At 44.4% G+C, this 15,262-nt stretch overlaps 1 protein-coding gene across 4 annotated transcripts in view; it reads right to left on the bottom strand.

Moving 5' to 3' along the window:
* LOC127035012 (sodium/glucose cotransporter 1-like) overlaps positions 1-15,262 on the bottom strand; it is a 59,024-nt gene that overhangs the window by 28,463 nt on the left and 15,299 nt on the right. For 3 of the 4 annotated variants that reach the window (XM_050924481.1, XM_050924484.1, XM_050924482.1), the window contains 3 exons: positions 10,451-10,555; positions 7,234-7,293; positions 6,774-6,878 (listed from right to left, as the gene is read on the bottom strand). In XM_050924481.1, the coding sequence (XP_050780438.1) occupies positions 6,774-6,878; positions 7,234-7,293; positions 10,451-10,555 (270 nt within the window). Of the gene's footprint in view, positions 1-1,953; positions 1,965-6,773; positions 6,879-7,233; positions 7,294-10,450; positions 10,556-15,262 lie in introns of those variants that run through there. The other variant, XM_050924485.1, reaches the window with a different exon arrangement.

Raw genomic sequence — 15,262 nt, 5'->3', positions numbered from 1 at the left:
CTGCAGTTTTTACAATGGTTTCCAGAAATCTGTCAGTGATCCATCCTAGCCAAATCTGGCTACCCATCTCTTCAGGCCTGTGACTTTATGTATGCGAAAACAGTTCAACAAAGTTCTTAAATCCCAGACCATCCAAGTTGTTTGATAACCTTTGCATTATATCCAGGAAGAGTTTTGTTTAAGAACTCGTTTGTCTTTATTTATGTCAATGCTATTCTTCAAGCCTCACCTTCCCAGTGCAACACAGATGCTTGGTATGACTGGCCTGCCTAATTGAGGACAAACAGGAATCAAAGATGACACCTTATTTTACACAAATTCTATGAATATCTGTCAAAGTAATTAGCATTCAACTGGTCAGCTGGAGAAACAATTAGCTCTTGTAATGACATGGATTTTGCAACTTTGTGAATATGGCCTGGGATTTTAGTTACCAACGCAGCTGCACCAATGCAAACCCCTAAAATAGACATAATTTGAAATCAGGGTAACCAATTCCCAACAAATTCATGCCTCATCAGTGTAATTGATATCTCTGTTAGGGGGTTGCAACAGTGCAGCATGCTGCAACAGTGCTAAGAGGGGCAAGGGGGAGAGGGAGAGGATTTTCCAAAGTGCCTACATGCCAAAGGAGCAGATGTGCCATTGAAAGTCATGTCACTGAATCTGTGCTCCTAAATCACTTAGGTGTTTTTGAAAATCTCATCCTAAAATCCCAGGGCAGACAAGGTTTAAGAGGGATGTTTAGTCCTCAGCTCTACTAGATTTTAGGACAAACATTTATTCAAGGAACACAAAGAGTGCCATCTAGTCAGGTATTCTGCACAAGGAGAGGATAATATAAAAGTCATGGATCTGGCTAATTGTGCCATGCTGTACATAACAACACTACTTAGCACATTTTACCTTTAAAGCGCTTTACAATCAGTACGTAACATATCCTCCTGACTCCCCAGTCAGCGAGGCAACTGAGTATCATCCTCGGCATTTTACAGACAGGGGCAAATCCATTCCACAGCACTCAGCCTAAGTAGCTGGGCAGATGCTGGAGGAAGAAAACCTCTCCCCCAGGCCACTGAGGAAACTCCTCCTTGAGACTGTCACCACCTCAACCCCCCTTCAACCCTCCTGCCTTGAGGGCAAGGAGGAGACTGTACAGCTGCAGATCCTCCAGCCTTGCTCCCACCACCAGCCACTGCATGCTCACGTGCAGAGCCATTGTGGAGCTGAGCTGTGCACAACACAGGGTGTGAAACACATGCACGGTCCCACCAATAAATTCCATCCCTGCCTTCACCATCTGCGGCCATGGAGGCTGGGGCTGGCTTAAGATGCAGGAATTTATAAACCTTAATCCCACAGGCTAACTGTGAGCCCATGCTGCTCTCAATGGGAGAGGATTCGTTCCTGACCCTCACAGCTTATGCCCCCGACGTTTGAGGTTTGTATATTCTCAGCATTAGCTTAGTTTGCATGGTTACAAAAATTACAGGTCATAAAATGAGCCCACAAGGAAAAGTAGTTAATTATTTAACATCCTGAGCAATATGTAAACTCCCTGGATTTTCTGAATCACCGTCTGAGTTCACCTCTTCTGCCTGCCAGTTACATTATTTACTGCTAACGTTTCCTTGTTGTGGATACAATTAAAACGTTATCATATCTCTGAATGCACTAAACCTGCTCCATGCAAAAAAATCACTCCAGAGCCACGCACACATCATTCAGGAACCACAAGGCAAAACTATTAATGGCATGAGTGTCCTTTTACAACTACCATTACAGCTAAAGAATTCCAAGGAACATGTGCAACACATTCAGAAGGTTTTAAATTCCTTCAGATTATGGGGGAGCATCTACTTGTTTCCCCAGATACCGCGGCTTAATTTAATCAGTTACTGGTCACCAATGCCTTGCCTAGATGATTTTCTTAAAATTGCCCACCATTCCTACCATGGGTACAGCTCCACTGGTGACAGCAATGGAAGCAGCACTACTGGTTTTCAGCTACCTGAAAGCTACCATGGCAACAGCTCTCACAGCGCTGTAGGTTCACGCAGCAGCTGACTGATTTAAGCGTTTCTATTCTGCTACTGCAGAACTCATCTTGGTTATGGGAGCCCCATGGAGTCAACCCTGACAGCATGGAGTTTCCTAGGCAGCAGTGGAACTGAGCCACAAAACAAGATGTGGGGGATGACAAAAAATACACGGAACGGAAACAAAAGAGAAAAAAGGCAGAAAATGGGCAAGAAAAAGGAGACATGGCGGAAAATTCTGCAAGGGAACATGGAAAAAGGGGAGTCCATTGCTAGTGCATCACGCAGGGGAGGAACTTTGCCCAAAAAAGGAAGGGAACCTCTGGAGCAGAGAAACCATGGAACATAGAATATTGCACATTGGGCAAAACCCCAACAATCACATTTAAAAGTGATACTGCGGAGATACAAATATGAACTTCACTGGCTGTCATTGTGACCTTGTACTTTATTTCAGCTTTAGCCTTGGCAGCCACAATGCCCTGATGTGCTTTGATTATTAAACTGAGAACTTCATCAAAAGCCAGCCCCCTTGGAAGCTACCAACTCCCTTCTATTCTTAATTCCCAAAACTGAATTATTAATTAAAAGATTTGCATACGGGGTGTCGGTCTGCCAATTATGAACCACCTATTTAATTCCCATACAGAGGATAACCACCCATGGTAGTTCTATGGGATGATCACCCAGAGACTGATTAATATTGTTACAGGTGTTATTCCAGTTAGTCCCAGCTGGAGAATATTCACAGTGTTGTTAAATAACATTCTCCCTAATCTATAGTCTTTGGGGAGAGCATTTTAGGCATCTTTATCAACAGTCATTTGTAACACATTAATTAAAATCTCCCTGATTAAGATGATACAACCTTGCCTGCTATTTTAACCCTCCTAGCAAGCAGAATGTTGAAATCAACTATGTTCATATTCCAATATGCTGGTCTACAAAGATTAATGCTTCTATATTGGTCAGGGGACACTAGGTATATTTTCCTCTCCATCTGAACTTTCCTTCTCATCTAAGCTTTCCCCTGGACAGGTACTCAAATTCCCCTGACAAGATCTTGCTCTTCCAGGTCTTCTGGTGGTAGCAGGTACCAGCTCTGATATTAGCCTTCCTCCCGGAGAACCTGTTTTCTGTCCCTTCTTTTTCTTACCTTCACCAGCTGCCACAAACAACACTAACTTAGGGCTTTTGTGTAACCCTGAGCCATCACATTTCAAATCACATTCCTGGTAATAAACTTCCCAGTCATCCTCCTCAGGCAGGCCCAGATAAGGAGGTTCAGAGGGGTAACCCCAAGACCAGCTGCTGCCATTTGCCCTCTTAATACCCAAAGCTATTCTTGTGGACCATCTTGTTCTGGTCTATACTTATTAGGATCAACCAGAGTGCCTTGATATGCTGTGATGAGCTGTTCTTCAACCACTCTGTAGGCACTTTTAAGGTCCTCTGCCTGCCACAGTAACCCCTGCTTCCCTCTCTCACCTCCTCCCTGTCATGTTTGGACTTCCTTTTTAGGATTTTCCAAGATATGAACTAGGGACATATTAAGGTTGCTTTTCCATCTGATGTTTCAATTTCTTATTCTGTTCCCTCATCTTCTAAACTTTACAACTGCGCCATACATGCCATCAGTAGATATTCCATGGCTGTAACTTTTATGTCTTAACCTTTAACTTTCCAGTCCATTTCAGTCTGGAAATACCTCAAATATACATAAATCCAGGGATCAGCTACATAAATTATATCTAATGCAAGTGAACCACCCCCACGTTCTGAAATATGGAGTCCTTTATAAAGAAGTAGTGACCTGTCAGCTGATATATCTTTCTTTATACTCCAGTGCTCTGACGTGTCGCAGTTTTAGTGTTTCATTATCAGTAATGTATTATATCTTATTAAGTAATTAATTTTCTGCCCTCAGAAGGTGCCCTGCTGACAAGCATGCTGGGTGTGTTTCGAGATGCACTTAGGCCTGTAAGCAGTTAGAGTTACAATTTCTGCACTGCCACTGCTTTCATAGAATCATAGAATATGAGGGTTGGAAGGGACCTCAGGATAATTAGGCCACAACCCTGTCTTAATTAGCCCAAATTGATACTACAACTGATATGCAATATCTGGAGTGCCAAATTGTAATAATGGCTTCTGTTTGATTATTAATTAAAGGAGCCATCAAATAATAAGATCAGTTGGTTTATTAAACAAAGCTTAAGACATCTAGGATTACCCAGCACAATACAAAGAGGAAACTCACTAATCCAGGGTCCAGTGTCTGTCAGCTTCACTGGTCCAATTTATTTTACAATTCTATCAGTTACTTCTTCTTGGTTCTTTCTTCACATTGTTTAGTTTTGTTACTATGATTATCCAATCAAAGACAAATGTCATATTCCATTATACCCTACATTTCAATTTTTAACCTGCTTAACAACATGTTTTTAACCAACCATTTCATTTTGTCCTTTGTGGTTTGGAATGTCTTGTTCATTGTCCAGTCATATGTTAATATCATATTCGGAATCCTGTCTCCTCATACATTTCCATTGTATAAGCCCTTTCTTTTCATTTCAGTTACAACTTCATTAGAGAATCATAGGAATAAAAAACAACTTTAAAAATAGGTTATGAAACCAGGTCACACTCAACCATATTTTCACTCTATAAGTAAGGCTACGATTATGTCACAGAGGTCACGGAAGTCGTGGAATCCGTCACTTCCATTGACCTCTGTGACATTTTCTGCCCCAGGGCTGGAGTTCCCAGCGAGCCCCTCCCCGCCCCAGATCCCAGCCCCCGCCCTAGTGGAAGGACCCTGCAGCTGCCCTGCTGTGGCAGGCGGACCCTGCAGATGCCCCAGCTGAGCAGCTGCAGACAGTCCCTGCTGCCCGCCATGGCTGAGCAACTGCGGGGTCCCCCGGGAGTTCCCGTTGCCTGCTGGCTGGGCAGCTGGCGGACCCTGCTGCATCCTAGCCGTGGTGGGGGGGAGGGAGGGGCCTGCAGCTGCCCAGCGGTGGCGGGATCCCATAGCTGCCCAGTGGCAGCGGGCAGGGACCCCCTGCAGCTGCCCAACCATGGCCACCAGCTGGGGGAGCCTGCAGTTCCCAGCTGCCCCGGGGACGAGGGGACCCTGCAGCAGCCCAGCCCCACAGGCAGGCAGACCCCTGAGGTCCCGCCCACCTCAGCGGTGGGGGACCCAGGAGCCCCAGCAGCAGTGAGTGCTGAACCCACCTACCCCTTTTGTCAGGAATATTCTTCATGAGTCAGGGACAGCCATGGGCTGCCATGAATTTTTATTTATTGCCCATGACCTGTCCATGACTTTTTCTACAAATATCCATGACAAGAACTTAGCCTTATCTATAAGCAATATAAAAATCTACCTACTAGTAATTCTTTATCATCTTCTCTTAACATAAGTCCCATAAAACTTTACAAAATACAGCTAACAGCTTCATACGTAAGGGATGCTTGGAGCCCTACACCTATGTGCTCACAAAACCATGCCCAATTAAATGGATGCAACATTTCCAATTACAGCTACATATAAAACACAAGTTATGTTGACAGCTCCTTACAGAAATAAATGCTAACGAAATGAAAATGCCAAAAAGCCAACTTGGGGGTTTGCCATAGACCCAGCCTATTTAATTTGCAACCTTGGTAAGAATCAATTATTGTAAGAGTGTGAGAATGAAAGCAAAAGGCCAGCTCTTTTAGGTTACATTGGACTATTATCACTCAGCTCTGATGCAGAGAGCAAAGAGTAACCTTCCATAGCAACTGCAGGAAAACAACAGAGCCAGGTCTGCCTGACCTGTGGACTTGGCTGGAAACATGATTTCAAAAGGGGGCAGAAAATCACAACTTCCTTTGCTACTGCAATGTCCTTGTTAGCCACAGTTCATAGCTCAAACTGATCCACAGATAGGCTCATTCCTCGTCCCTCCCTTCCTCCCCTTGCACTTTCCCACTCCTTTATTTGCTAACCCCATCTCTCTTCTCCGCACTGCCTTCCTCTCTTTTCTCGCACTGCCTTCATTAGTACTAACAGGTTGCATGTTCGGCTGAGGATACCGACGGAAGGATGTGTGGGAACAAAAACCCATTCCTTGAAAGCCCAAGGCCCCTTTTCTTCCACTAGAGCCAAAGAGAGTTACTCATACTCTGTACCAGGAGAATTTGGCCCAGGAGTCAGAATGGGAGACTTTAGAAAGAAGGCTCTAAAACAAAATGCTGAAAATGGGGTGGGGTGAATGTTCCTGGGTAAGAAGCAGCAATTGTTGCCTTTGGGGAACAAAGGCAGAGAACTGGGTACTAAAATTCTGATAGTTTAGGACATTCTCTTCAGTTTCTGTCACTGACACCTGAGATGGCGCATACAGTATATAGTACAAGGCTCCAGCCAGCCTGACCTGTTCCAGAGGGGAGCACACATGGAAACAAAATCCTGGAAAAAGAAAGCTAAATCATAACCATCATCTAGAGAAAGAGTCTCCTGGTATAATCGAACAGGTACAGACACACAGAGCTGTAGAGCTGATTTGGATGGTCAGCACTGCTAGACGGAAGAGTGACAACATGGAAACAGATTTTTACCTACCTAAATAGAGTTCAGGCAACAAATGAGAGAAGTGAACTACACACATAGAGAGATTTTATGTGAGCATAAAATAATAATACAGATAGGAACGTCACTTAGAATAGAGGAACTGGAAAAGCTTAACTCACCGAGATCTTGGTGAAAATATAGAGGAGCAGAGAAAGGACTGACAGATACATCTGAATCCGTTGGCCACCAAAGCGCTTCTTGAGATACTCTGGCATCGTCACCACCTGCAGAAGGAGAGGGAGAAGAATTCACACTATGAGCAAAAGACAACTACCATAGGGGGCAGAGGCTCTTCCATCCAGATACCACACTGATAAATGCACTAGAAATGTAGATGGCCTCCAAGAAGCACAGAAAGACACTCTGTCAAATGCTCCTCATGTCAGGATCTCAAAGACACAAAGACGTCCTTGTTTAAATACATACAGGAATAACTTGAGTCAAGTCCCTGTCACATTCAGGTCTCTCCTCCCACTGAGAATGGTTTTGTGATGGTGCTAGATTCACAAACGCAGTCGGCTGAAAAAGAAAGATTAAAACTGGGAACAATAAAAGGCATAACCTAGTGTTTGTACTTACCCCAGCCCTGATGTAGATGGGTACAAACAACCAGCCAAGAGCAAATACAATTATCAGGGCCTGTAACCAAGGAAAGAATAGCTGAATTAGCCTCTGGTCCTGTCACCAGCACTTTCCAAGGCCATGTACCTGGCTGCAGTGAGTAAAACAGTGGCCAGTGCAGGCACCCCTGGCCTCATTCTTTCTGGTTTGAGCATTGGCCTGCTAAGCCCAGAGTTATGAGTTCAATCCTTGAGGGGGCCATTTAGGGATTTGGGGCAAAAATCTGTCAGGGACAGTACTTGGTCCTGCTGTGAAGTCAGGGGACTGGACTCGATGACCTTTCAAGGTCCCTTCCAGTTCTATGAGATAAGTATACCTCCAAATGTGTCTGGCACCTTACAGTTGGAACTCCAGGGGTGAAGTCCCAGCCTTACTGAAGTCAATGGTAGTTTTGTCTTTGACTTGACTGGAACTAGGATTTCACCCCAGGTGTCCAATAGAAGCATCTGAGGAAGAGTCCCCCACTGCAGCAGACTTACTGAAGTATCAAAGAGAACATTGCTTCAGCATTTTCCCATGTCTGTCCACGGAGAAATACATTTGTAGTGTGTCTAACACTGGTCTTAAAATTTCCTTCGGTTGCACTATCCCACAGCAGCTCCACTAGTAGTAACAACTACCAGAGCATTAGTGTGCCCCGGGCACAGGTGCTTAAACCACTGTTTCATTAGTCGTGCCCAGAGCAGATCTAGGTAACATGGTGTTTTAAACACCAAAAGCCCACAGAAACCTCTCTGTGTTGGCAGATTCACCATTGCTACCACTGGGAAATGTTAATAAAGTCTAGGGATGCCACCCCCGCCCCCTTTACTAGCCCCTCCATCCAGTCTCCAGGCAGCCACTGGCACAGGAAACATTCCACTAACAAATCCAAGTGTGTTATGAACAAGTCTCACTTGTGACTAGCTCTGCTACTCCAAGGTGTTGGACAGCAGAGCTTACTGCCATACCCATGTCACCCACCAGACTAGCCCACTGACCTGCCTTCTGCAGGGCCTTGGGAGTAGTTATAAGGTTGCCCTTATATATTATAAGACATATAATACTTTCATTTTTGGGACTATATACTATAAAGTATGGTAGCTCTGCTATACTACATACTGTATATTCTGCATCAGATATTTTATTGTAGATCATACATCCATTTTTCTTACTTAAATGTTAGCAATTTGTTTCATGCAGACTTGTGCACATTAAAACAAATAGAGCTAAATTCTGGTCTCAGAACTGCACTCTAGATCTCTCACCCACAGGCTAGTTCTTTATCGCCTCTCTGGAGTTCTGCTCATAGATCAAGCATAGGACATGCCAGAGATACTGGACACCATGCTGCTCTCACGTCCACCCATGTACATCAAGAGTAACTCCACTGAAGTCAAGGGAATTACTCTGACACAAAGGCAGTATAAGTGAGAGCAGAATCGGGTCTAGTTCTCTCTCTTGCTAACAGAGTCAGTGTGCATCCAAAAGCAGCATTTTCCCATGTATATTAGCATGTTTATCAGTTCCATTGTGTTGTTCGTATTGTAATGAGCTAACTAGCTGGCTTCTGTGTGCATGCGTGAACAAGTACACCACTGTCCTCACCTCTACCGTACTTAATCAAAACCTCTCAAATGTGTGTCTTAGGCTGCATACTGCTACCAGCTAATGGAGAGCTCTTTAGCTCACATGGCAGAGGATCCTGAAAGAGGATCCTGGTTCTATCCCTTCAGATGTCATAAAGTTCCAAGTAACCTTAGTGTGGAGCCTGGATTTGTTTCAGCATCATCAGAGAATAATAAAAAATGAGAGTTTAAACTAACTGATTCCAATGTGTGCATGTCTCTAAGTGATCGTCTACTTCCCTCAATGCACAAAGAAGTTGCAATCTATATGGGGCTTATTTCATACCCACACCATTTAAATAAACCTAATGGCCACATGCTTCCATTGATGATTCAAACCAGATTACAGGGAAACACCAAACCTCCAAGATCATTTGTGGTGTTGCATAAACTCCTTTGTGAAGTGCAACAGCCAGGGGCATGGCCACTATTATTCCAGAGGCTGAGGATCCAAGGGAAGAGTTAGATCCCAAGGCTCTTGGCTCATTAAAGTTCTCTCATGACCAGATCTTTCTGGAGCACCAGGTAAAGAGCAGTCTGGCTCCAGACTCCATGCTGCAGGAATTGACCTCCTAGTGACTATGTCCCAATTCCCCTCCAAGGAGTACTGATGGTGGAGAAGCTAGTGCTGTTCAGGGCAGCGGTAACATGTGATGCAAACTGCACCTTCAGACTGGCTGACCTGAAAGGGGAAATACAGCATAAAGGGGCTGTTCCCCAACTCCTGCATCTCCTCCCGGCCACATATACATGAGCTTTGTTGCTGAATCCATGAAGGGCTACAGGTTAAAATTCACTCAGGAGAGAGGGCACGTTACCTTTCATCTCAGCTCTCTCCCCCTGATCCTTTCCCAACCTTTACAGTTCTTCTGCCACACTCCAGGCAGGAGTCGTAGTACTTTTAATCAAGTGAGGTGTTTGGTTATAAGACAGGGGTCTGTCCCCAGCAGACTGAGAACAGACCAGCACTGATGGTGCATTAGGAGGAAATCTCTGCACTCCTTTGCTGCCGTCCCTTAGTGAGGGGGAAATGAGAAGACAAGTAGGGGGTGAAGGCAACCCTAAATCCCTCACTACATGGAGGAAAGCAAAATACGCCTTTTCCCCTAGTCCCACTTCTGCAAGGCAAGCTCTCAGCAAAAATGATACAGATGAGATGAGAAAAGCTGTCCTTTCCCCCTGATATCTGGAGATGTTGTTTATAAGTATTTGAAAAGCAATCAAAGGACAAGGATAGAATGGAGGAAATCACCAATATATTGAGAGAGAGAGAGAGAGAGAGAAAAAACCTTTGTGGAAACTGGTTTCCTAATATAGTAATGGCCTTTTCTTCTCCCATTGACTGGGCTGCAGGTGGGAGTGGGGAGAGAGGCTGGGGGAACGGGAATCGACACGAAGTGTTCTTGTGATGGGTGGTTCTGCCAGTCACCAGCCCTGAGGGAGGCAGGTGCTGCTGGGTGAGGGCTCTGACAGCATTAGAGTGAGTTGGATTTTTAGACAATGTAGGCTCACCTGATCTCCTTGGATACCCCCAGGGTTACAATTTTATGTAAACGTGAACCACTTACGTTCCACTCAAATCCTGCAATGGCGATTCCTGCAGCCGCTCCTGTGCCTGCCAAGCCCACAAAGTGCCCACTGCCAATGTTGCTGGCAAACAGAGAAGCACCAATCTGGAAAGAAAGAGAACAGACTTGGGTCATAGATCCTGGACTCAGGCCCTGGCTAAAATAAGAGCTGTATTTGTGACCAAAAAAAAAAGGGCTTATTTGGTGTTTTGAGACTTCCTGTCTGCCATCACTATGGGACCTGAGTGCCTGATTTCCCCTCTTAAAACCCAACATTGCAGCCATCATCCCCCCACAGGCAAGGAGGACTGAGCAGGATATCACATATTAACTCATCCAGAGGGGACACTGGTGAATGATAATACTCCCTCCTCCAACTAAGGTGAGCACATGGCCTCCGCCCATATAGAATTTCAACTCTTTGGAGAACATTTCCAACTAACATGTGGGTGGTGTATTGCAGAATGAGCAGCCAATGATCTTGGCCAGAGGTCCAGGCAGCTAGCGCAAAAGGCTGATGTCACACATCTAAGCTGCTCCAAGGACAAGAGGCTAATTCATGCCCCGTCAGGAAAATAAGATACATCTCATTGGGCGAAAGATCCACAAGCCTTACGGCTGCCTTGTATCCTCAGTGGGAGACACCCTTTTTGCACTTGGTTTGCTTCCATCAAGGGGACAATAGGTTGCCTGAATGGGACTCTGGGAGCTGCTATGATAGGTCCAGCTACTGACCCAAGGGTGCAGTACATGTGAGTAACACGTGTGCATACAAGGAATGTTGGTATCTCTAAAACCTGTAACATCCTGTATTGATCCCACAGACTGAGTAATGGGGAGAAACAGGAACTGCTGATACGTACGGATTGAAGGAAAGAAGGAAATTAGTGCTGGATTAAAAATAAGACAGAGATTCACAAAAGGCAGATCATATCTACGTAATCCTTCTGCCGGGTGGTGGCGGCAGCAAAAAGGGACAGGTTCAATATCTAGAGGAGCTTCCCCTTAACATTATAAAACAGAACCAGCTTGAGCCCCCATCCAGAAATCTTGGGAAACAATATACTACCACCCCCCTGGGAGCCTCTAGGAAGTAATACTTCCCCAGCTGCAAGCAGCAAGTCTGAGTATAACAAAAGAAAACTTTATTAAGAGGAGATGAAATAGAGCATTAATCTGGGAAAACACCACAACAATCACTCAAAAGTAAGCTAACCAAAAGCAAGCACTGGCCCCACATTGTCTTGAGCAGTAGACTTTTGCCTCAGCCTCCCACCTTGTGGTATGAAAGTCCAATGAACAAACGCCTATTTAACAAACCGCTCCCTTTTCCCCTCTGCTGCACCCCACTCACATGTGTCAGCTGAGGGCAGCAAAGTCCCAGAGTCCAGGGCTGTGTTCAGGCGGGTTCACCTCCTGCCCCAAGGCTCGTGGGATGGCTGAGTGATGCCTCTGCTCACCACTGTCACTGTTGCTGCACACCACTGTGAGCCTTTGACCAAGAAGAGGCAACTAAAACCTATGCCCAAAACAGGCTGATGCTAATACAAGTTTGCCAGGTCCCAAAGGGGCTGATATGTCGTGCGCTGTGCCTGTTTGTTTCCAGCAGCGAGGTTGCAAGTGAAAGTCAACGCCAAAGACAGAAACTGTATTTTCTATCTTTGCTAATTTTTCCTCTCCCATTTTTGGGTGTGTTTGTCTTGTTTTGTCTTCTAGGAAATGGGACTGGACTTTAAACAACAACTCCAGCCCATCTCAGCTAACTTCCCCTCTTTCCCCGCCCCAAGAGACAGTTATTACTATCTTTAATGCCATCTAAGAGACTGTCAGGCAAGGGGGATTTCTTTCTAAAAGCTCTCTCTAGCTGAAGGGAAAGGAACAAGGGATGTTTTAAAATGAGAGCCTTACTTAATACTTTACATTTCAAATGCTTTAAAGGTTTTTCCTTCTTTTTCTGTATCTTTAATAATAGGTTAAACATAGGTTTAATGGTGTGTTTGCTAGGGTACTAGGCAGCCTGAGGTCTCTGTATACCAAACACCAAACCGTGTTTAAACTGTATATAGATGGACAGATGGATGGATGACTCTTTTGGGGCTCATATATTCCATCTAAATTAATACAACACCAGCGAGTAACATTCCCAGCTTTACACATGGCAGTATTGTATTGTCTGTGTATATTTTTGTAAAGAAAAATACAAAATCAAACAAAAACCAATGCAGTTAGCAAAACATTTCCATTAACACAACAGTCATTACTCCCAGTTCAGGACAAAGCAATGCCAACATGTGGGTCTATTACTTTCTGCTTCTGTTTGTCTTTCTGACAGAGGAAAGACTCTGTACAAGAGGATCATAAGATCAGTATACACTAGTTACAAATGCAATCTAAAACCAAAATCTTTTTCAGTAATTACATGTATGTACATAGGGACAGATCTTTGAATTCAGAACAGTGAAAAGAAATTTGCTCCAACACTTTAGTAATTTGTAGCAAGAAAAAGTTATGTGGAAGAGGCTAGCTGATAGCTGGCAGCATGTATGGCAGTTACTATGTTTTAATTAAACCAGTGTATCTACATAATGCAAATGTCCAGGGAATTCTGCTTAACTTTTTGGGCTGGGATCTACAAAGTGCTTAATGCTCTTAGGATACTTTGATAAATCTCAGCCTTCTTCTAGATGTATCACAGAGGCAAGATAGAGAAACTGGGCCTTAAACTTTGGATTGTCCCAGACAGGGCTGGGCACAGAATCTCATCAATCAGAGTAAGTGGGTGCTGTAACATATCCCCGCATAAACTAAAGGATTCTGGCCTATTTTCCAAGAAACTCCATGTTACTGGAAGGCTGTCCCTTCATGACATGGTCAGCATTACAATTTTCAGGGATCTGGCCATTAATGATCTCCTCTTATGCTCATGCTGTTAGAGGTATGACAAACTGGGTGGGGTGGGGTTTTCTTCTCCTCTGGACAGACCTGACAAACACAGAGCATGCATAGGATGTGGGGCCCTGAGGGTACACTTGCTAAGCCTGCTTCTCCAAGGAGGGAATTTCAGAGCAAAAGTAGCTCCCGCCACCAGTTAGCACTGACTGCATTTCAGAAAGAATATAGTGGAACTAGAAGGGGGCATGAGGGTTTGAAAGGGATGGGGTCAACTGTTCAGTGAATGAAAGAGTGAAAGCTATAGTGGAAGAGAGGAGAAGAAAGATGAGGGAAAGGGAAGAAAGACTGTTGAAAGAGAGAGAAGGAAAAGGTTACTTTAAAATCCTCTGACAAGTCAATTGTTGACAGGGGCTCACTAGTCAGGAAAGAACCATCAGGCTGCAGCTATATGAAAGTTACTGTATATTTGACACATTATTCATTAATCTATTCGCCTTACTATTTTCATTGGCTTTCTGCTGCCCAGAAGTCCTGGTGCTTGCTGCCCCACAGGCCTCCTAAAGAACCTGGAAATCCTACACTTTGCCTAGCAAAGTAACAGAAACAATCCCCAGCCCCTACAGTGCACTATTCATGCCACTGATCCACCTCTTTAGGTAGGGACTTCACCCTTGTGGGATGACACTGGAAATGTTTTTAACTTCATTATTTTGGGACACAAAAGTGTATTCTGCAAATCCACAGCTCTTCCCACACTTAACTAGTCCAACTTGCATATTGCTTAGCGTCTCTGTAAAGCCTTATCATGCATCTATCAAGACTCAGCTGCCTTGAGAAAGGAGAGCAGGTTTGCTATTCTGCTGCCCTAAGTTCTCTGCAAGATCTTCATTTTACATTCTTATCTACTCAGGTAATTTTAAAATGCCACACAATCCTTTAACCAGGAGAGATGGACATGCATTTCTCAAGCAGCATAGGCTTTGTTATATTGTAGAATCACCTGGGTCCCTCCTTCCCCACTTGGTGCTATGCAATTACACCTCTACCCCGATATAACACGACCCGATATAACACGAATTCGGATACAACATGATAAAGCTGTGCTCCGGGGTGGGGGCGGGGAGGGGTGTGCACTCCGGTAGATCAAAGCAAGTTCAATATAATGCAGTTTCATCTATAACATGGTAAGATTTTTTGGCTCCCGAGGACAGCATTATATCGGGGTAGATGTGTGCTTACATCCTCAATCCTTGCATATCCAACAATTTTTTAGGTATCTTGCTGGGACTTCATATGCACGTGTTGGCTTGGAAAGCAGCACAGCTTCTGCTAGTTGCTTAGCAAGCCAGCCTGATACTTTAGCTTCCCCATCATCAAATATGCGGGCACTAGACCCAATGCCTACAGTCTTGGGAAGGCATCCCACTACTAGTCCCATTAGAGGGTTTTGGCAGAGTCATTAGGAGTTTGATTTACTGCACTTTTCCTTTCCTATCAAAGCAGCAAAGGATGCTGTGGTACCTTATAGACTAACAGACGTTTTGGAGCATGAGCTTTCGTGAGTGAATACCCACTTCATCAGATGCATGTAGTGGAAATTTCCAGGGGCAGGGATACCTAAGACAATACACTGCCTCCAATTATCTGGCTGAACTCCTCACCCCTCCAACTAGCAAAACAAAAGGGAACATTCCGTTTCATTCAACAAAGAACAGGGAAAACATACCATCCACTTTTCTTTTCTTAATCCCCAGCCTATACCCCATGGCTGCTTGGTATAGCAGGGAACCGCATGACAATTGAGGAATGAAACTAAGCCAATGGAAATTTTATTTCTAAAACGGGTTTTTGGAATTACATTTTCTTTTATTCTCTATAGCAGAAAGCAATGAATCGTGCAGTCAAGTCTCAATAAGTCGA

The sequence above is a fragment of the Gopherus flavomarginatus genome, chromosome 15, assembly GCF_025201925.1.
Source record: "Gopherus flavomarginatus isolate rGopFla2 chromosome 15, rGopFla2.mat.asm, whole genome shotgun sequence".
NCBI lineage: Eukaryota > Metazoa > Chordata > Testudines > Testudinidae > Gopherus > Gopherus flavomarginatus.
The sequence above is the reverse complement of the archived record's forward strand: the minus strand, read 5'-3'. Positions and strand labels throughout refer to the sequence as shown.